Source organism: Lampris incognitus, chromosome 1 (genome assembly GCF_029633865.1).
Source record: "Lampris incognitus isolate fLamInc1 chromosome 1, fLamInc1.hap2, whole genome shotgun sequence".
Classification (NCBI taxonomy): Eukaryota; Metazoa; Chordata; class Actinopteri; order Lampriformes; family Lampridae; genus Lampris; species Lampris incognitus.
This window is the reverse complement of record NC_079211.1, coordinates 39,871,775-39,895,189: the sequence shown is the minus strand read 5'-3', so window position 1 is coordinate 39,895,189 and position 23,415 is coordinate 39,871,775. Positions and strand designations below refer to the sequence as shown.

At 43.4% G+C, this 23,415-nt stretch overlaps 1 protein-coding gene across 1 annotated transcript in view; it reads left to right on the top strand.

Moving 5' to 3' along the window:
* The window catches only part of arhgef37 (Rho guanine nucleotide exchange factor (GEF) 37), a 44,858-nt gene that overhangs the window by 8,282 nt on the left and 13,161 nt on the right, over nt 1-23,415 (top strand). The window contains exons 5-11 of the mRNA XM_056288071.1: nt 10,847-10,994; nt 11,546-11,745; nt 13,343-13,473; nt 19,713-19,817; nt 21,530-21,643; nt 22,628-22,797; nt 22,972-23,119. Of these exons, the coding sequence (XP_056144046.1) occupies nt 10,847-10,994; nt 11,546-11,745; nt 13,343-13,473; nt 19,713-19,817; nt 21,530-21,643; nt 22,628-22,797; nt 22,972-23,119 (1,016 nt within the window). The remainder of the gene's footprint in view (nt 1-10,846; nt 10,995-11,545; nt 11,746-13,342; nt 13,474-19,712; nt 19,818-21,529; nt 21,644-22,627; nt 22,798-22,971; nt 23,120-23,415) is intronic.

Below are 23,415 nucleotides of genomic sequence, written 5' to 3'. Positions count from 1 at the left end.
ACTAACCACTGCACTACCGTGCCGCCTTTTTATGCATGACATAAATGTGAAATCTGTAACCCTTTCTTCCTGTTTCTTCATCCACCCATGAGAAGCAATCTTTCTTCCTGCATCAAAATGGGCTACATTGTGTATGTAAATGCATATAGCAACACTACATGAAGCTATTGTACCGAATACCACCCGATGCCATATGAAGATGGCGATTCACATATTATCTGCCAGTGAAGTCACTGGCAGATAACTTTTCACACAAATTTGTGCCCCTGAATTTGTCAGAGACACACAGAAGACTGCTCAGTATTATGGCTGCTAATGGAGTGTTATCCCCACAACATCTTTCTTTTTTCCCCTCCTCCCTTTTCCCCCAAATTGTATCCGGCCAATTACCCCACTCTTCCGAGCCGTCCCGTTCACTGCTCCACCCCTCTACTGAACCGGGGAGGGCTGCAGACTACCACATGCTTCTTCTGATACATGTGGAGTCGCCAGCTGCTGCTTTTCCCCTGACAGTGAAGAGTTTCGCCGGGGGGACGTAACACGTGGGACGATCACTCTATTTAGTCCATGGGCCAGACGATATTTCGGTACACTCAAGGTGGCAAAACTTACTTATAATTTTTGAAAGGATCCATGTCTGTAGATGATATTTTGGTATGATAACCATTCCTGAGTGGCAGCTGTATCACAGTTATCAGCTCATGAAGTTAACCACCCGCTAAACTAAATTGCATTTTAGACGCTGGTGCATATCCTGGTTTAGCCTCATGGTCAGGACATTTTTCAATGTTCTATAATATTGTCTTTGGTATCATTTTAAAGGGGACCTTCTTAGCTTTCATTCAAGCCCTGTTGTGGATATTTCTCATAAATATAGAGGTCACTTGAGCTCTTCAACCCGTCAATAACACACATCTTTCTGCAATTTTCGCCTAAACTATATACTTTCTTTTAGCCCTGTGGCATCTAGGAATATCAGGGACACAAAACACAAAAACTGGAATACTCACAGGACTGTAAAGATTCAGGAAATGTATAATATACCCATACTATTTCATTGTGTGAGGTGATTGTGAGCCTTAAATGAGAACTAGACCAAAGCCAGTTAGGTCACAAACTGGTCTCTATACATTTGTTTAAATACACAATCAAAATACACGATAAAAAGGAATACCATAGTGAGGTAATGAACTATTTTAATATTTTAAACAACATTGACATTTACATATACTTAGTCAATGATACATGTAATCCCATATCATTAGTGGGTATATGTAATGGTAATGGGTAGGGTAATGGGAATATGTGAATATGGTTACATTATTGTTATCAAGCTCTGGGTAACCAAGTCCAGAATCAACATCCTGTGCATCAATAGACTACTACCACAGTAATACCATCAGAATCATCACACTGTCATTCATCAAACTGCTCGTTTCTCTCATCATCTGACTCCCCAAGTTCAAAGTCCAGTTCTGGACCATCCTGCTGTTTTTGGTTACTGCAGGTCTGTAACCTGCACATGTCTGTGCATGGAAGTCCATTTGACAGGCACATGCAGCTTGGCATTTTGCATGAATGCACACACTTGCATGTTAGCATTTCCAAGACCACATCTGGTGCAGGTGGGGAGCGCATCCAGTAAATGGCCAGCTTGCCTTCATCGTCTGTCCATCCATACTCAGTAGGGCTTGGCACCACAGGGTTAGCCTGCAGACAGCACTTCCATATTGCTGCCTGATAGTTGGCTCGTTGAACATGCATAAAGAGACAGTCTCTACATGGTGGCAGCTGGCTGGACTCAACCTCTCCCCTTTTGGTGCAGAAGAGCTGGTAACGCAGTTTGTTCACCTCAGCAGTGCTGCTATTAGCAACATACATCCGACAGGTGAACTGCTCAATTTTCTGGAACAGCTCATCACTCACATTCCATGTCTGTCCCAGTTGACTAAAAGTCTCTTGGCAGGAAGTGTGCTTTCTCACTATCTTCAGGGCATTCAGCTTCCCTCGACCAGCGAATGCACTGACAGTGTCGCAGCCTGTGAAGGCATGTAAGCCAATTAGGCTGTCACAGATGCTGTCTCCAAGTGAACTTGCCAGTTTGGTGATGTCGACAAACCGTGTGCGGTTCTGAGTCCCACACTTCTGGTAGATGGGACAGGTTATGTCCTTCTGGAAGCCAAGACAAAGCACCATGACATCAGTGTCCTCAGCTGTGATGATAACTGACTTTGAGCCCGCATTTGCTGCATGCAATGCATGCAGGAGCAGACGGGTGTCAGCTTCTTCATGTGTGGAGTGCAGTTCTGCTGCTTCCTCACACCCATCTTCTGTCAACTTGTAGCAGGTTTCCTCACAGGTCATGTACAACACCTTGCCATGCAGCATAGCTCTGTATCGTGGGAGTTTCCACTCTTCCACCAGAAACTTGATGAGACTGGTCTTGTTGGAGGAACTGCATAGAAATTTTCTCCACTGCTGGACGTGGTGTCCCCCTGCAAGATTCTTGTACTGGAGAGTGATGTCTCCACCCCGGTTCAGTCGTTCAGCATCTTTGATCGAAGTCTGGTGATAGACATCAAAAACAACATCAATCCTCCCACTCTGTGCTCCCTCATGGAGGACCTGGGTCAAGGCTGACTCTGCCACCTGTGCAAAGGTTTTGTTGTTGCCATTCATTTTTTGGACCAGGCTCATCCCATCAATGATGGAAGTAGATGGGATTGGGATGTCTTCTGCAGGAGATACATTCTTTTCAAGCTCTCTGGCAAGTGCAGCCTTGTTTGTTTTTCGTAAGGACCCATCAGCATTTGCCAGTGCCCATGGTAGTGGGCCCAATGGGTAGGCAAGGACATCCTTCAGATTCACCTTCCTGCTTTCAGCCACCAGGATCATGTGACTGAAAAGGTTTCTATCTGCCTTCAGAACCACATCCTGTGCTTTCTTTCCATGAGCTTGTTTTGTGCTGACATTGGAGAATGTTTTCAGACTTTGCTTGGTCATCTTGTCGTGGAATTTCACAGGTGGTGGGTCTGCATCTAACCTTGTTTGCTGGAACGCTTGGTAGGCCTCTTCTCCTTTCTCAAGAGCTCTCAAGAGATCTATGGTCACATCAGGTGGAGCCATGTTGCCAGTGGAGAGGCTAACCAAATCAATCTCATCAGGGGACATAGGATTGAGCCAGTTATTCTCCATAAGGTCCATGAGAGACTGGACATCTGCTTCATCTCTCTTGATCCTTGGACTCTGTAGATCTGGATGAGACCATTTGCACCTGCCTTGACCTGTCAGGTCTCTCAGCTGTCTGAGGTACATGCTTCTATACTCAGCTGTGAGATAATATTTGGTCACAGCTCCTGGCTTCAAGCTGAATCCCTTTGTCCCTCCAGCTGTTTGGGTGTCTTTGTTCACCGTTTCTTCTATAGCTTGGTCAACAGGGATTCGGCCAAAGGGATTGGTGGAGCCCAGTTGGACTGAGAAGCCTCCTTCCATGAATTCTGTGTACACATCTGGGTGTGTGATGGGCAGCTCAGACATCTGGGCGTAGTAGTAGGGGAGGTAGCGTGCATAATTCATCCTGTCATAAGCAAAGCACCATGGGATCATTGCTCGAATGCTAGCCAAGTGTAGCATCCAGTCTCGCTCTCTGGATGCTCGGATGAGCCCCAACAAGATTTCAACCATGTCCAAATAGGACATCCAGAAGTTCGAGAGGCTGCCGTTTCCACCTCTAAGGAACTCACGGTAGACTTCAAATAGATCCATGATGCGTGTACAAGAGCTGTTCTCGAGGACCTCCTTCAAAGCATGTTGTGAGACTTCTTTCCCAAGGCTGTCAATGGTCTTCAGTGTCTCATTCAGGTGAACCATGTCATTCCTGTGAGTTTCTTCCAACCAGGACAGGAAACCATTCAAGGTCAGTCGCATGAGAGCCTCATACAGGAGCTTGTGTGGTCGCACTGCCCTGTTGTACTTGCGGCCATCCATAACACCAGCAATTGAGCCTTCTGCAATCATGCCAGACTCAATGCAGAGGTCTTTGAGTCCAGCATCTTGGAAACGCTTTCCTATTATTGCCAGCAGTGTGCAGATGGTGTGGAATACCCCAAGCCTAACGATGATATCATGGAACTTGTCATGGTGTTTCCATGTGATCTCGACAGCCTTCGCATACAGGGCTTGGTCAAAGACACAGACAATCTTTCTCAGGCCTAAGCACTGCATGATGCTCAGTGACTGGTTAAGCACCTCGTTGACAGTAGACATTTGTGTCGCTGGAGCATTGATGGTAGGCAGATAGCCTATATTGTCGGGGATGACCGTCATCTCTCCTCGAGTCAGGATGTTGAAGCCTGTCCAGCTGCTGACTGACTGTTCTTCTTGTTGTGACATGCGTGCTAGGACCCAAAGAAGGTTTTTCTCTCTGGCAAGCTTAGTATTGGCTGCAGTATCGGCATCTGACTTTTTGCTTTGTGGTGGCCCTACCCGTTGTCCAGCATTGTAAGTTGGTAACATTGGTGGGGGTCCATCAATGCTTCTCTTCTTTGTTTTGGGAACAGTGGGCATGGGTTGGACAGGAAGTGGGTTGACTGGCTTTGCTTGCACAGCAATCCCATTGACTCTGTGAGATGTTCCCTCACCACTGACAGTTTCTTCAAGACGGTCGATATTGTCCCAGGCTAAAGTTGTGAATATGCCAGGATGGATGTTAGCTGGAAGGGCAATGCCACTCCCTGATGATGAGAGTTTCTGGAGACACAAGGCAGTGTTGATCTCTTCCATCTGTGAATAGGACACACTGTGACCAAGTCGGTTGAGGATGTTTATCAACTCTACATTTCCTGTCAACGATTTGACACTGAATGGCAGAACAATGTGCTTGGAAGGCTTGGTATTTCCACATGTCACTGCATATACTATGTCATGGCCAAATGACTGCAGAAGGCACTGCACTCTCTGGGATGCATGATCAGGATCATTTGAGACTGTGAGTAGAGAGTACAGGAAGATAATGAGCGACTCTGGAATGGTAGGACATTCTGCTTCTGGTTTGACTTCAGGCGGCCAGGTTTGAGGAACATCTTGACTTTTAATGTCTGCTCTCAATTTGATGGCTGCTTTGGCTATAACATCTTGTGCACTGACACTTTTCAGGGTCTGCAGCTCCCTTTTGAGAGACTGATTTTCTTTGGCAAGTTCCCTCATGGACAAGTTATCAGGATAGAGGAGGAATTTTCCTTTCTCATCAGGGAATATCTGCAAGGCTCCAGCAAACTCACTCTCCAGGTTTCGCCTTATGTGCTTCTTGGTTGATTCCTTGACTTGGGCAATGCCTTGGGAGTTCATTGAAGCTACCAGTCTAGAAGAGAGATCAGTCATTGTCATCACTTGAGGATTGCCAAAAAGCTCCATCCTGATGAAGAGGAACAGCTCATTGTATGCCTTATTCACAGCAGCTTCATACTGGGCTGCAGCATCATCATCTTCATTGCTGGCAACCTCTCCTTTGGAAACCTCTTCTTTGGTGTAAAGTCTATAGCATGACCTGTGGTAGTGCCCTTCAGCTGCTACAAGGTCTCTACTCACAATGGCAAGGATTCTGCTGTCCCTTTTCTTTGTGGCTGCACTCCTGATCGTTGCATCAGCTCGCAGTTCTCGACACTGCACCAGTACTTCTCTCGTATTCTGTCTCTTGGAATATTTGCTGTTTTTCTGACAAAATATGCACTCTGCATCATAAGTGCTAGATGTACTTGGAGCATGTCGAGCTACTCTCTTAGATTGTTTCTCTTCAGCAGAGACACAACTTTTCTTTTCTTTTGCAAGGAGGCCATCAAGAATTTGCTTCATAGTGAAGATACTGCGACACTTTCTGTGATAGTAGATTGCTGGAATCTGTCCCTCAGGAATGTCTTTTGCCAGTTTCAAAACTGGTGCATGATTTCGTATCTGAGCTGCCCTGAGCAGAGTTCTCCATGAGTCGACACTTTGTAGTGAAACCAGCTTATCTGTATCATCAGAACAGTGGATAATGCACTCCACCCGTGGGCGCTTTGGTATTGGGTAAAAACTTGCTTGTTCACCAGTGGCCATATTCAGTCAGTTTTCACCTGCCACATACAAACAAATACATGTAACTTAGGTGTATGAACACTACTAAAACAAAGTTTACTTTGCTTCACCAGCGTCATATTACCATTATTTATCTTACATAGCCACAAATAGATACATTACCTAGTTGCTATGCAACAGCTGTATTTTGTCCACATGAGGCCGCTAAAATCAACACAAGATGAAAGTTCCTCGTAGCCACTTTAACTAATCATATTAACATATACATTAAAAGAACATGCTAACATTATGGGAAATAAGCTTACAATCTTCTCCAGAGTGAGACAAGAAGATAGATACCAGTTTCCTCTATATGTGTTTAGTAGAAAGCTATCTGGCTGCACGTTAGCCTAGCTTAGCACAATGAATGGAAGTACACAGTACTGGTTATCCTTGGTTGTTGGCCAACTAAGAACTGTCCCAGAGTTTAAGCTAGGCTAATCAGTACCAGGGGTGTTGAAATGCTATATTTGTAAAAATCTGGGCAAATACACAATCGTGAGAGGCACAGAAACAGGTTTCCTGAAAGAAAAATGAAATAGCTGCTCATTTGGAAAGGTTATCATGTATTATTTTACTTCTGTTAGTGTACCAAATAAAACCAGTGAAGTTGTGTCACCTTGGGTGATATCGATATCTGGTCTGACCCATGGACTAACTGGCTTTGGTCTAGTTAGTTTCTTAGTAATAATGCCCTTCTAATTTAAGGTTCACAATCACCTCACACAATGAAATAGTATGGGTATATTATACATTTCCTGAATCTTTACAGTCCTGTGAGTATTCCAGTTTTTGTGTTTTGTGTCCCTGATATTCCTAGATGCCACAGGGCTAAAAGAAAGTATATAGTTTAGGCGAACATTGCAGAAAGATGTGTGTTATTGACGGGTTGAAGAGCTCAAGTGACCTCTATATTTGTGAGAAATATCCACAACAGGGCTTGAATGAAAGCTAAGAAGGTCCCCTTTAAAATGATACCAAAGACAATATTATAGAACATTGAAAAATGTCCTGACCATGAGGCTAAACCAGGATATGCACCAGCGTCTAAAATGCAATTTACTTTAGGGGGTGGTTAACTTCATGAGCTGATAACTGTGATACAGCTGCCACTCAGGAATGGTTATCATACCAAAATATCATCTACAGACATGGATCCTTTCAAAAATTATAAGTAAGTTTTGCCACCTTGAGTGTACCGAAATAGGAAATTTTGGGCTCTGGCCCATGGACTAATTCACCCCAGTCCTGCGCCCCCCCCCCGAACTGGTGCCCCGACTGACCAAAGGAGGAGCTAGTGTGGCGACCAGGACAAATACCCACATCCGGCTTCCCACCCACAGACACGGCCAGTTGTGTCTGTAGGGACGCCCGACCAAGCCAGAGGTAACACGGGAATTTGAACCGCCGATCCCTGTGTTGGTAGGCAATGAAATAGACCGCTACACTACCCGGACGCCCTCCCCATAATGTCTTTAGAGTTAATGTTGAAAGCTGTGATTGACCTATTTAAAGACATCCTAAATGCTGCTTCAATCAAACCCCAAACGTTACATCTGTAAAACCTACAATTTGGACTTGATTTATTGTCCGGGCTGTATTCCAATTTTACTACCTGGATTTTATTTTCTTTTTTCTTTTTTTTTTTTTTTCTTTTTTATTAGCCAACGAAGGTCATAAAACGAAACCACCTCTCTGCTTGTTGGCAGCTGAAGTTTGTTCAACATTTCATCAGGACGTTTTGAGAACCCTTGCATCAGGGTTTCGAGACGACGTCATCTAGATTCTAGAAGGAAGTAATTAATGGCTTCATATCTCCTATTCACTGGCATGTTGATTTTCTCGTACATGTGCTTAGCTAAATCAGTTGGATGATACCAACACTGTCACAACACCTAGTTGTCAGTTTCTGGAAGGACCGTGAGGTCTTAACCAGCAGCAGCCATTCCCCCTAATTAATACACTCTTTTTGTTGTACTCACTTATACTGATTTTGTGACTAATTAAACCTGATCTTCATCAAGCAGTCTACTGTAAATGCTAAAAGCCATATCTTTGGAATGAATACTGTAGACTGCAGTAAAACCTCCGTCCACTTGTGTTTGATGGAGTTTCTTTTATTACTGTTGTCACAGAGGTGTGACTTGGTTTAACTCTCTGTAATGAGTGAGTCATTTTATCACTAGAATCAGACATTTTTTTTATGCCATGTGCATTACATGCACTAGGAATTTTACTTGGTGTTGTTGCAATAAAGAATGCAAGAAAAATACTGTTATGAATAAAATAAAAAAGTATGTGGTGGGACATATATATATATATATATATATATATATATATAAAACTTTGTTAAAAGAAACGCTCTTTCTAATAGACAGGGCCCCTGCCCCCCACCGACAGCAAAAATTTACTTGACTTCAGTGAGTCAGACAAATTTTATTTCCTTGACTCACTGGATTTATGTATATATACACACACACATCGGCGGCATGGTGGCCTCACAGCAAGAAGGTCCTGGGGTTAAGCCCCGGGGTAGTCCAACCTTGGGGGTTGTCCCAGGTCGTCCTCTGTGTGGAGTTTGCATGTTCTCCCCGTGTCTGTTTGGGTTTCCTCCAGGTGCTCCGGTTTCTTCTCAAAGACATGTAGGTCAGGTGAATCGGCCGTACTAAATTGTCCATAGGTGTGTGTGCATGTGTGCGTGCGTGCATGCGTGTGTCGGCCCTGAAATGGACTGGCGGCCTGTCCAAGGCGTCTCTCCGCCTGCTGCCCAATGACTGCTGGGATCAGTTCCAGTATCCATGACCCTGAGAGCAGGATAAGCGGTTTGGATAATGAGTGAATATATATATATGGAGTTAAAGTTTTATATATATATATATATATATATATATATATATATATATATATGTGAGTATATATGTATAAAACTTTGTTAAGAAACACTCAATGGTAGGGAAAGTGCTCAACAAATAAGGAGCAAAATAATCCAGTGAGTCAAGTAAATTCTTTATGAAACAGTACAAGCCTGTTTCATGCCATGAGCAATCATCAGCTGCCAGTTGCTTATGACATGAAACAGGCTTGTACTGTCTCATAAAAAATTTACTTGACTTACTGGATTGTATATATATAAACAGATCTAAAACAATATAAACAGCAAAAAGTAAAGTAACCGTATCATTTTATATATATATATAGATCGCAATATTTCCATGCATGTGTGCATGTGTGTGTGTGTGAGTTGCTGTCGGTGGGTTTAGGGGCCCTAGTCCAACTGCAACAGGAACGAAACTGTTCTTGTGGCATGAGGTTTTGGTCCTGATGGACCTCAGCCTCTTATCAGAGAGCAGGGTCTCAAAAAGTTGGTGTCCAGGGTGAGAGGGGTCGGCATCGATCTTCCCTGCCTGACTCAAGGTGCTGGATAGATGAGAGGCAGCATCCGATCACCTTCTCTGCCGAGCGAATGATGCGCTGCAGCCTGCCCTGGTCCTTGGCGGTGGCAGCAGCATACCAGACTGTGATGGAGGAGGTTAGGATGGACTCAGTGATGGAGATGTAGAACTTCGCCATAATTTTTTGTGGCGGGTTACATTTCTTCACCTGCCAGAAGAAGTACATCCTCTGCCATAGACCGAATAGAAAAGTTTTTTTTTCACTTTTTATTTTTTAATTTTTTAGGTTTTAACACTAAATCAGTAAAATAATCTGGAAGCTGTCTACTTCAGGCCCTGTGATGTCCTGGCAGCCTGTCCAGGGTGTCTCTCCGCCTGCCGCCCAAGGACCGCTGGGATAGGCTCCAGCATCCCTGTGACCCAGAGAGCAGGATAAGCGGTTTGGATAATGGATGGATGGATGGATGTCTACTTCAGTTCACATGTATCTTCCTCCACATTTACACACAAAACATCAGATTTTTTTTCCAGATAAATCACAAATGCAAGAATGCACTGTGTTGTTTTTGTTGTTAAGGACAATACCACGGAGTATGTGAATATATAACTGTTATCAATAAGCAATACACAAACAGTATTTTAGGTTCCATTATATCCTGTGAACTCGCTTCTTGAAGAATTGATTATTAATTTCTACTCCCCCTGTGAATCACTACAGAACGTCCCAAGGCAAAACATTTTTTTTAACCAAACACATCCACCCAGCCTTTTATCAGGACAGCTGAACCACATTTAACTTTTTTTTTTCCTTATTTAATTTCTGTGTGTGTGTGGGGGGGAGTCTCTCCTCCTTTCTACCAAATTTGTCCAGTTCCTAAAGGCGTAAGACCCCACCAATGCACAACCCCTGCTGTTGTTGAGTGCATAGACTTCCATGTTGCATGCCCCCCCCCCCACTCACACACACACACAGATTCACACAGTTGTACAGGCACCCAATCATCTGAAGTCACTAACTGCAAAGGTGGGACACTTCCGCCCTAACAGCCCTGCCCACTCAGGCACACCAATATTATGCTATTTGGGATGCCCAGCCGAGCAACAAGGGGTTTCAAACTATGAACCTCAATGTTTGGACATTAATCTGTTAGTCAGCTGCTCCCCCTGAATGCCAACGTACAGGTTAAATTCTGAATGTATCTGGTTGTATCATGATGACGATGTTGATCAAACTTAACTAGACAACCAGTACACGTGCCTCCAAATCAGAATGATAGTACTACATTTTAAAGGATGTCAGTTGTAGTTCACTAGATGAGTCAACTTATTTTATCTTCTCTCAGGTGATTCGTTCCTTAGCCTGTCTTCAGACATTGAGGCAGTCTATAAGGAATACTTGGCCAACTACAGCAACATCACAGCGATAGAAAACGGCTACAAACAGAAGGAGGCACTCTGGAGTGACATAGTGAAAGTCATCAAGACCTCAGCGTAGGTTTCTGCCTTTCTCTGTTGTCGCCCTATTCGGGCCACTCATGCTAAACATGTACTATTACAACACTGTAAGGTGCTTTGGATGACAAACCTTACTAAATAGTGTCATGGAGCGAGACTCTGAATGCCTTAACAGCTACAGGAGGTATGATTTGTTGCTTACCATCAACTGATTGATGATTTTTTTGATTACCCCCCTACCACCACCACCACCAAAGTGAAAAGTGAATTCAGCACTTTGGCAGAGGGGATAAGCAAAAAATCACGATGGGATCACACCATTGAATGTGGTTATTCGTTCCATTGACACTTGTTATATGGGCACCAGTTGTGCTATACACATAAAATATAGTGTCTTTACTCACCTTGCCTTGCATGGAGTATATTTTCATTCTCTAGTTTTCATTTAACCCATTTTGTCCTTGGTTGCAAAAGAAAAATGGATTCCATGCAGCAACAGCAACTCCATGCACTTGTGACTTTAGCACTAAGTGTTTAGATGTTACCCAACATCAGAGCATCGACAGTACAATTTTTTTTCCCTCCAGACCTGAGGTAAATGCCACCTCACTGAGCTTCTTCCTGGTGATGCCCGTGCAGCGAATCGCCCGCTACCCTCTCCTCCTCCAGACCATCCAGAAGCACACAGAGCCCAGTCACCCTGCCTACTCTCTGCTAGAGCAGACCGCTCACACTTCCGTCGCTCTCAACTGTCGCATCAATGAGTACAAACGCTTCAGAGAAGTCGGTGAGAGGGATTTTTTTAGCATGGCTGTTACTGTTATGTACAATATCACAACTCAGAAACTTGTTTTAGCCAAGCAGGTGGGTACAAGGAGCTAAATTTGCTGGGACCTTTACTTGAAAATACACAGGACATAGCTCAGTATTATAGGGTAGAATATTTAAGAATATCCAACTATAGTAGGCAAGTGGATGAAATAATTCTGGTAATATTTGAAATACTGCCAGTAAATTTGTAATCATTGTAATTACATTAAATACTGCAGTGTTGGTACCTTGAAGGTAGTACCAGGCACCAACACTGCAATGGTTGATACAGGAATTGACACAGATACGTGCAATCATGGTCTTGTGAGATGCTTTTAACAATGTGTTGGGTTTTTTTTGTTTTTTTTTTCATGGTAAAAACCAATGATAGACAGTAATGGTTGGAGCTGGAAGTTGAAAGTTGATCTAAGAATAACCATATGAGTTCATTTTTCCATAGTACTTTTCAAGAGTGATTTATGCTTAAGTATCTGCCTTTTTGCAAGTGTGTGTATGGCATTGATGCTGATGTGTGAATAGGTGTTTGCCCATGTTGTATCCGTATATGCCAAAAAGGGCAATATTGTGTTACAAAATCAGAATATACTGGAAAATGCCAAAGGGATCTGGAAGTGGAAGCAAGGAATATAAACAAAATAACAAAAGAGAGCATTTAAATCCCCTGTTACAGTGTTTCATGAAGAGCACTGGCCTCAGAATAGGATGACTATAGACATGATGGAAGGTTTACAAGATGGTTGTGAGACCAGCTTTGTTGTATGGTTTGGAGACAGTGGCGCTGATGAAAAGATAGGCGGAGCTGGAGGTGGCAGAGTTGAAGATGCTAAGATTTTCACTGGGAGTGATGAAGAAGGACAGGATTAGGAATGAGTATATTAGAGGGACAGCTCAGGTCGGACAGTTTGGAGACAAAGCAAGAGAGGCAAGATTGAGATGGCTTGGACATGTGTAGAGGAGAGATGCTGAATATGGAGCTGCCAGAGAAGAGGAAAAGAGGAAGGCCAAAGAGGAGGTTTATAGATGTGGTGAGGGAGGACATGCGGGTGGCTGGTGTGACAGAGGGAGATGCAGAGGACAGGAAGAGATTGAAACAGATGAGCCGCTGTAGCAACCCCTAATGGGAGCAGCCAAAAGAAGTAGTAGTAGTAGTATAGACATGATGCGTTGAATTACAATGCAGTATGTTTACTATGCTAGAGAACGAGTTGCTGGAGAGTTGAGGCTGAAAAGTGCCAGATATCTTTCCCTGTTCAATCATTCAGTGCCATGATGCAGAGGTCTGCAGACATGGTTGATGTGCTGTTGAGAATTTGGAGATGCACATGTCTGGATCTTTTTTAGCCTTCATTTGCCACTGTGACATCCCCAGAAAGTTTATTGCTCAAAGTCCAGTTTCTTCTCTTAATAGCGACAAGATGTTCTTTTGTGATTGATGCAGCATTACTGAATCAACGCCCTGGACAATGTTGCCCATTTGCTCATCAGAGTTGCTTGAAAAGTTGCCCTGTGAATGTGGGTCGTAACCTTGTATCAATTACCACTTTGGGTTGTAGCTGACAAATACAAGAAGACAGAGACCCTGACCATCAAGGATAAGATCAACCGTCTCAACAGCCACAGCATTGCCAAGAAGACTGCTAGACTCAGCCAGCACATCAAACACGAAACTGGAATTGCCTCAAAGGTAGGCTGGTCGCAATGTCAGTTTGAATTAGAAAGTTTATATCTTCACTTTGTTTTCAGCAAGTTTCATGGCCTTGGAGTCAATAAAATGCATACAAAAATGGTTGTGCATTATTGTGCAAAGGATGTTTTATTTATATTCCATAAAGCAGATACTTATTTATGATCCGCATATTAGTGAGCAGCAGTATGGTTTCATGCCACGAAAGAGGACCACAGATGTGATGTTTGCTTTGAGAATGTTGATTGAGAAGTATAGAAAAGGCCAGAAGGAGTTAAATTGTATCTTTGTAGATTTAGAGAAAGCATACGACAGGGTGCCGAGAGAGGAGGTGTGGTATTGTATGAGGAAGTCGGGAATTGCAGGGAAGTATGTGGGAGTGGTGCAGGATATGTATGAGGGAGGTGTGACAGTGGTGAGGTGTGCAGTTGGAATTACAGATGGTTTCAAGGTGGAGGTGGGATTACATCAAGGATTGGCTCTGAGCCCTTTTTGTTTGCAATGGTGATGGACAGGTTGACGGAAAAGATCAGGCAGGAGTCTCCATGGACGATGATGTTCGCAAATGACATTGTGATCTGTAGCAAGAGTAGGGAGCAGGTTGAGGAGAGCCTGGAGAGGTGGAGGGATGCACTGGAGAGAAGAAGAATGAAAGTCAGTAGGAGCAAGACAGAATACCTATGCATGAATGAGAGGGAGGACAGTGGAATGGTGAGGATACAAGGAGTGGAGGCGACGAAGGCATATGAGTTTAAATACTTGGGGTCAACTGTCCAAAGTAACGGGGAATGCAGTAGAGAGGTGAAGAAGAGAGTGCAGGCAGGGTGGAATGGGTGGAGAAGAGTGTCAGGAGTGATTTGCAAAAGAAGGGTACCAGCAAGAGTTAAAGGGAAGGTTTAAAAGATGGTTGTGAGACCAGCTATGTTATGTGGTTTAGAGACAGTGACGCTGACGAAAAGACAGGAGGTGGAGCTGGAGGTGGCAGAGTTGAAGATGCAAAGATTTTCATTGGGCGTGACGAAGAAGGACAGGATTAGGAATGATTATATTAGGGGGACCGCTCAGGTTGGACGGTTTGGAGACAAAGCAAGAGAGGCAAGACTGAGATGGCTTGGACATGTGTGGAGGAGAGATGCTGGGTATATTGGGAGAAGGATACTGAATATGGAGCTGCCAGGCAAGAGGAAAAGAGGAAGGCCAAAGAGGAGGTTTATGGATGTGGTGAGGGAAGACATGCAGGTGGCTGGTGTGACAGAGGAAGATGCAGAGGAAAGGAAGAAATGGAAACGGATGATCCGCTGTGGTGACCCCTAATGGGAGCAGCCGAAAGTAGTAGTAGTAGTAGTAGTAGTAGTAGTAGTAGTAGAGCAGATACTTGTTGCAATACAAGGTTTTTCATCCATGAGAAGCAAACTGGTAGCAAATACAACATGGCATACAAGATGCATGTAAAAACCTAAAAGGGTGTTTGTAAGCAACAAATTGTAGTCACGATCATGGTATGAATGACATAATGACATGGCAATAGAAATTAGTAAAAATTGCATGAGTTTCAGATGATAAATACAGTACTGTAATTCCCGGACTATAAGTCACTATCCTTTTCCTTGTCTGGCTGGTCCTGCGACTTATATTCCAAAGCGCCTTATTCAATGTAATTTTGTTGGACAAATACGCTGCATTTCAACCAAGGCCACTAGATGGCACTGTTTAATCCGGTTACTCAATTGAAAATGCTGTACCGCCCATAGAAATTGAATGAGAGTAGAACGGACATTGTACTGTTTGTGCTGTGGTCATTTGAGCAGCTCTAAAGAAAATGGCTGTTGTTGTTATGGTGCAAACACGTCAGTGGGGCCGTAAATGTTCAAAATACTCCACAGCTCGATTGGTTGTTACTGCAAAACCTCACTTCAGTGAGTCAGTGACTTAAAAACAAAAAGTTTGCGACTTGCCGCAAGTCGGTTTATATGGACGTTAGCCCACTACAATGGTCAGCAGTTCTTTGCAATGGAAGTGCTCAAATGGCTGCCGCGGCTCTGACCATCCTGCTGTTAATTTGTATTGGAATGTCCGTTCTACTGTCAGTCCGTTTTTATGGTACCGCCATATAAATGCAACTTATACACCAAAGCGACTTACATATGTTTTGTTTTTTTTCCTCACAATCAGACATTTGTTTGCTGAGTGCGACTTTTACTCCATAGCAATTTGTAGTCCAGGAAATACAGTAAATGTCCCCTTTGACTTAAATAAGGTCAATTGGAAGACATCCCTAGCTGCATATTAAATCTAAGCTTTCCTTGGACAATACGCAATCTTCTTTCCCTTCAAATGACAGAAAGTTGAATCAGTCCATCCGGACACAACGTTTATGAACTGATTCAACTTTCTGTGATTTTCTTACCTGGATTATTGATCATGCATAAAGACATTTCCCTTCAAATGTTTCAGGATTGCATGCGAAATGTCAGCCCATCAGAAAACCTAAATGTACAGTTGAAAATTGGCTTGGCTTCAAGTCAAAGCAGTGGTAGTGGAAAATAAGCCAAATTTTGACGATGCCAGGAAAGTTGACTTTTTAGTAATACCTACAGGAGGCTGATAATCCTATACTGGCCAGCTGAATGGGTAGGCTATTGTAAAACTGTCTACAGTTCACATCCTCTATTCAACTGTACTACAGTGTTTAATAATTTACCAGAGGAGTGGTAATGTTGCGGAAAGAAGATGTGATATGACCTGGTGTTTACTTCCTCTTAGGTACTACATAATTTTACAACTTGGATGTGTAATTTGAATAACTTAAAACCCCAATCCAAGACTCATTGACACTGGTCATTAGATTAGATTAGACTAGATTAGATTCAACTTTATTGTCACTGCACAGAGTACAAGTACCAAGACAATAAAATGCGGTTTGGCATCTAACCAGAAAATGCAAAATAATAAAGTGTAAGGTGTAATGTATACGAGTGTACAGAGGTAATATGGAATGCCAATAAATATGAATATGCAGTATGTAATGAATAATGTACAGTATGTATACAGTATATAAATCTATACAGTAGTGCAAATGTATATAAAAATAAGTTAAAACTATGGGAGTGGGGTAGGGCGTCTGGGTGGCATAGTGGTCTATTCCATTGCCTACCAACACAGGGATCGCCAGTTCGAATTCCTGTGTTACCTCCGGCTTGGTCGGGCGTCCTTCAGACACAATTGGCCATGTCTGCGGGTGGGAAGCCAGATGTGGGTATGTGTCCTGGTTGTTGCATTAGCACCTCCTCTGATCGGTCGGGGCGCCTGCTTGAGTGGGAGGGGGAACTGGAGGGGAATAGCGTGCTCCTCCCATGCGCTACATCTCCCTGGTGAAACTCCTCACTGTCAGGTGAAAAGAAGCGGCTCCACATGTGTTGGCAGAGGCATGTGATAGTCTGCAGCCCTCCCCGGATCAGCAGAGGGGATGGAGCAGCAACCGGGATGGCTCGGAAGAATGGGGTAACTGGCCAGATACAATTGGGGAGAAAAAGGGGGACATTTTAAAAAAAAAAATGCTTTATGAGTGGGAACGAGTAAATACAAATGGAGTAAAAATATAAATACAGTGTATATATATTATAGTGTGCAAAGTTTAGTGTGCCCAGTGTAACAGACAACAGATAGGCAGTTCAAAAACATATGCGTATATAAATATGGTTTGAGTCTGTGTGTGTGTGTGTGTGGGGGGGGGGGGGGTTGTTATGTCCTTGATTGGGGGGGGGGGCTAACGCAATGGGCCAGAGTTCATCAGGATAACAGCAAGTTTCTGAGCCTGGTAGTGCGCCCTCCAGATAGGAGAAGGGTAAACAGTGGACAGGCAGTGCAAAAAGATATGCGTATATAAATATGGTTTGAGTGCAGGTGTGTGTGTGTGTGTGGGGGGGGGGGTTATGTCCTTGAATGAGGGGCCAACACAGTGGACCAGAGTTCATCAGGGTAGCAGCAACTGGGGAAAAAAAGCTGTTTCTGAGCTTACTGGTATGCCTTCCGGATAGGAGAAGGGTAAACAGTATATTGTTTGGGTGAGCGGTGTCCTTAATGATGCCTCGTCCCCTCAGCCATCAAGATTTGTGTTGGAGGTCCTCAGTGGATGGAAGTTGGGTGGAAATGATCATCTTAATGAGACCGAACACGAAGATAAACATTTCTTGAGAATACCTCAGTATATATTCACCCTCCACCAGAGAATTACTGTTTTTGTCTCCTGTGTCAGATAAATTTCAACCCTTTTCCCATTGCTATTTTTCCTCATCTTCAATCTCTACCTCTTTACACTGTGTTAATGACTAAGTTGTTATGACTAAGTTGCTCTCAGACTATTTAGAAGTCGGATCATGAAGAGATGGAGACCATTACTTTCTTTTGAAGAAATGATCACAAAAGCAAACTTTTATGAGGTCTAAGCCTGTGATATGCCCTAGCTCGTTCTTAGGATAAACAGTTCCATATAAATGAATGATGGCCTGTGGCCAGATGTTTAGTATGCCAAAATGCAATTGATGAAATGTGTAAGACACCGTAGAAAGGAAATTAAGTTTGTAATGGCTCTGGGTCAGAACTGATCCTGACAGAACACATCTACCTACACCATAATCATGGACACTAGTGTGACAAGACTATTTTACAGGAAATGTAAGGCCACTTTCACACTACAAGTCACCTGATTCTGAATTTTTTTTCATATTTTACACAAATTGAATTTATTGCAACAAGTATAAATGGCAAAAAACAAATGGTATCTGATTTTTTTAAATTTATTTTTGTATCCATAGACCTGGATTAAATTGCTCAGAATATATTTTCCGTCCTTAACTTTCATTGTCCTTCATGCAACAATTTACTAATGGAGGAAGCATCCAAAGACTTCTCTACACAGAGGTGGCATCAATTACTACACCAGAAACTGAAGCAGGTTATCTTGCATTTCAAACTCTGGGGCACTTATAGTGTACTGATGATGCCTGGCCAAGCCATAGACAACAATAAGGTTGGATGTGAGGATGTTCTAAAATGTGGGGGGATTTGCCCATTCATAAACACAACAGCAGGGCAGGCCAAGTTGTTTTCATTGTTGTTTGACACCCCTCCCTTCAAAAGACTTGGTTCACATCCTCCATCCTTGGCAAACTAGTATGTAGCATTCAAAGGAAACCGGCACCTACTGAGGACGTTCGAAAATGGCAGAAAGTGGCAACCGTACTGTTTTTCTACCACATTTCTGTTTGACCATTTTTGTCTTGATCACTTTGATTAGTTGCGGAGCAATTGAGGTAAGGTAGAATTCATGTAGATTTACACGGAGCAATTTTATTTCAAAGGCTCTATGCAGTACCGGAAGAAAATTAGTTTTATAGTTGTTCCTCAGGTACTACCACCTGTGGCATGGTGGTCCAGTAGTTAGCACTGTTGCCTCGCAGCAAGACGGTCCTGGGTTCAAACCCCAGGCCGTCCCAGGTCCTTTCTGTGTGACGTTTGCATGTTCTCCCTGTGTCTGCGTGGGTTTCCTCCGGGTGCTCCGGTTTCCTCCCACCATCAAAAAGACATGCATGTTAGGGTTAATACTCCTGTCTGTGCCCCTGAGCAAGGCAGTGGAAAGAAGAACTGGAGTTGGTCCCCGGGCGCTGCAGCTGCCCACTGCTCCTATACAGTAGGATGGGTTAAATGCAGAGAACACATTTCATTGTAAGAATGCAATGTCGAATAAAGTGGCTTTCATATTGGCGAGCCTGCTGTCTATGTTGGCTCATTGTCTTGCTTGCTTTAATCTGCTGCTGTTTACATTGTTATTCACACTACTGAATAGTACTGGTCAGAATCTAAGTATAATTATACATTGCACCTAAAAGCCATGTACTAACAGATTGCATTAAGGTTGTGGAATACAAACATGTACACAAAAGGTTGGATTTCTCACCCACACACGAGCATGCGCACACTCACAAATCGAGTATCAACCTGCAATATAAATGTAGCCAGATCTTTTTTGCTAATACTTTGATATGGAACATTTTGCGAAGGTATCCTTTAAACTTTAAGACCATAAAATCCTCAAATTAAACCCATTTCTCCATTTTGGGGGTATGTAAACAATTGCAACCTAGAAACTGCTAAATCTCTGTTGATGGGGGTCAGTGTTGCAAGTGTTCTTTAAATCTGATCTCAAGACCCATGTATGGTTCCTCTGTGATCTGCCACAGCTGGTGGATGAGGAGTTTGATGCGCTAGAAGGCTTCTTTTATGCCCTGGAGAACGGAATCCTCGAGCTTCATGAGAATGTGGAGACGTACCTGCATCATCTACAGGTAAGCTCGTGAAATCGGTGGATCTTAGTTATGCCTTACATCTGTCTGTTCTCAATAGACTTTACATCTGTCTGTTCTGTCTGGGTATGCCCAGAAACCCATGATAAAGCCCATTATTGTGCAATGATGAGAGTCAGGGCAAGGAAAGTAAATTGGGAAGTATTCTAATCGGTCAGTTGCATTGAAGTGATCTCAACCAAAGAATATGAGTCCCTTGTTGCCTCAGAAGTTTTTTTTTTTGGGGATTTTTTCCCCCCAGTTGTATCCAGGCAATTACCCCAATCTTCCAAGCCGTCCCGATCGCTGCTCCACCCCTCTGCTGATCCGGGGAGGGCTGCAGACTACCACATGCCTCCTCCAATACATGTGGAGTCACCAGCCGCTTCTTTTCACCTGACAGTGAGGAGATTCACCAGGGGGATGTAGTGCATAGGAGGATCATGCCATCCCCCCCGCACAGTTTCCCCTCCCCCCTGAACAGGTGCCCCGACCGACCAGAGGAGGTGCTAGTGCAGCGACCAGGACGCATACCCACATCCGGCTTCCCACTCGCAGACACGGCCAATTGTGTATGTAGGGACATCCGACCAAGCCGGAGGTAACATGGGGATTCGAACCTGCAATCCCCGTGTTGGTAGGCAATGGAATAGACCGCCACGTCACCCGGACGCCCAGCAAAGCTGTTCAGTAAAACAACAGTAGGTCTGATACCATGAGGCAGGTTTGGATTTTTGTAACTGTATAAAGTGTGTGTGCTTTGCCAACACCCTCTGAAAAGCATGTCTAGTTTTTTTTTCCCCCTGGAAAAAAAGCCTCCAACTCTTACTTGCTCAGCACTTGCTCATTGCATATCATAAAGTATGACCACGGTCTCTCACTGTTGGCAACTGAGCAACTCTACTGGTGAAATTCAGGGTTACGTGCTTGTCTTAAGGACAGTTCAACAGCAGCTACCTTGTCCTCCATATTTTTCTAGTCTGTTATTTTTTAGGTTCCTTCCCAGTTTAAGTTCCCAGCAGACAAGTAGCTCCATGCCTTAGCCACAGTACATACTAAAGTCTTCTACCAGCAATTCATGAGCAAGTTGTTGTATGTTTGTGTGTCATCCAGAGTCAAGTCAGACCTTCCTGTGGTGCTTGAGGTTGAACACATGATCATGATTGTATGTGTCTCCACTCTAAGATTAGCCTCTATGGAAACACAGAGAACCTCTATGGAAACAAGTGTTTTCTCTCTCCCCTCCTTGCAGCCAGAGCTATCTACTCTTTTTATTCTCTTCTTTTTCACCTTTTTTTATACCACTTTATTCCTTTTTCCCTCTTCTTTTATTTGCCCCATATTTTTCCCTCTTCTTTCTCCTGCTGTTGTTATCCCCTCCCTTGATCCATCTTTGTCTGCCTGTCCATCCGTCTGTCAGTTGATATTTCTGCATCCCCTCTTGCCTTTCCCCCTTCTTTTTTTTAGTTGTTGATGACGTGTTCTCGTCACCGTTTACCCTATTTACTATTCCTTGTATACGATTCCTTGTATATTTACTGTATGAATTAAAATCATTAGTCAGTATTTCAACATTACATCATTATATCAGTAGTTGAAAAAAGGGAAGCATTTCTTAATTCCTCCATCAGCTCCTGAACTAAAGTTACCAAGGAATCATAAACATGTACAAGGGAAGACCGTGGCAAACTTAATCTCTATTCATTGGTCCTCAGAGTTTCCTTGCCTGTAAACCAGAGGAGTTTGACTTGGACATGGACGGAGAGAAGCCAGCCATATGCTACAAGGAGATCAACACTGCTCTCAGGCAATGGATACTCCCTACATTTGTGAGTCAGCTTGATTATTTGTACTTTTCACACCAAAAGAGGAGGAGCTTGGTGGGGAAAAGCGTGCTAGTAGGGTACACACCCATTCCTTGCTTGTAAATTCCCATAAAAACCACAGATTCTTTGATTGTCCATGCATGCACGCCAACTGGGTTATCAAAACGTTTTTTTTTCTTTTTCGTTACTCATTAGTGAAAGTTAACTAGCATGCACGCTCTTTTTCAGCAATGCCCCACTTCAAAATCACACACATTCCCAATTGGGGCAGGTCCCAGTAAATGCACAGTAGACTCATGCATAAGCCTTTCTCTCTGATGGCATTTACAATTTACAATTACAATTATAAATAAATTTCACTTGTCCTCACTGCGGTTTCATAGTACGTCGATCACAACTGGGTGCTTTTTTTCTGTGCTCTCTCTCCTTTAACCTTTTCCTGTCATTGTTTACTGTGTGCTGCCCACTCACTTATTCTTCCTTCCTATCCTTATATCAAGTCACACTTGAATCACTGGCTCATTTGATTGCTGACTTGTTCATAAACTGATTTTATTCATTCCTCAGTCCTTCAACTTCTCACTAATAACGCTCACCTGCCCTTCCCTAAAGTGAAGTAATGTCAAGTCTTGATTGAATAAAATTCTTCTCAGAGACATTGATGACAGGTTTTGTTTTCAATTTTGTAAATTATTATTGATGTTTCCTCCCACAGTCCAAAGACACGCAGGTCAGATGATTTGGCCATACTAAATTGTCCCTAGGTATGAATGTGTGTGTCTCGGCCCTGTGATGGCCTGGCGGCCTGTCCAGGGTGTCTCCTCGCCTGCCGCCCAATGACTGCTGGGATAGGCTCCAGCATCCCTGCGACCCTGAGCACAGGATAAGTGGTTTGGATAATGGATGGGTGGATGGATGGTTGAGCTTAAAGTTTCCAAATCACTCATATACCTGTCTTTTCATACCTCCCTCCCTCTCTGCTTTTAGGAGAAAAGGATGCGTACGCTAATCCACAAACCCCTGTGTATGCTCCGTGACCTTCTAGCAGGCCCCAGGAACCTGATCCGAAAAAGACTGGATAAGCTTCTTGACTTTGAATTGATAGAGGCCAGATCCACTCTAAGCTATGAGGAGCAGGCGGTGGCCAACACTTACAGGTGCAGAGGGGGTGGTTCTGATTTGTTGTCTACCTGCACATCACCAGTATGTCCATCCCTCTTTTCTGCTCCACTGTGCTACTACAGTATAATCTGATCTTTGCTTTTCGCTTCTGTTCTTCTCTGCTGCTCTCCTTCCTTTGCTATTCTCTCCTCTCCATGTATTGATGGTAGAACCATCAACACGTTGCTCCTTAATGAGCTGCCTCAGTTCAATGGCCTGGCCCTCCAGATGATATGGAGCATGTCGGGGACGTTCACCTGTCTGCACAGAGACCTGGCCTCAGACATGGAGCAGCTGTTTCAGAGTTTTGCACAACAGGTAGACAACACTACAATTACTGTGGTATAGCCACTACATGGCTACATCCGTATAATTTTGCAGTGCATGTAATCCAAGAGTTAACAAATGAACTCTTATTTAGGGCACACAATCCCTACACATAAACCTGGCCTTTATTGTGGAGCTACTGTAAGTGTTGTGAGGTATTTGCAAAATGATGCACGAATGTTGTACAATGCATACATTATAGTTGTACAATTCAACAACACTACATATTATGCTACACGAGAACGCATAACTACATGTGTAATTACAACACTATGCGCTGTATGAGA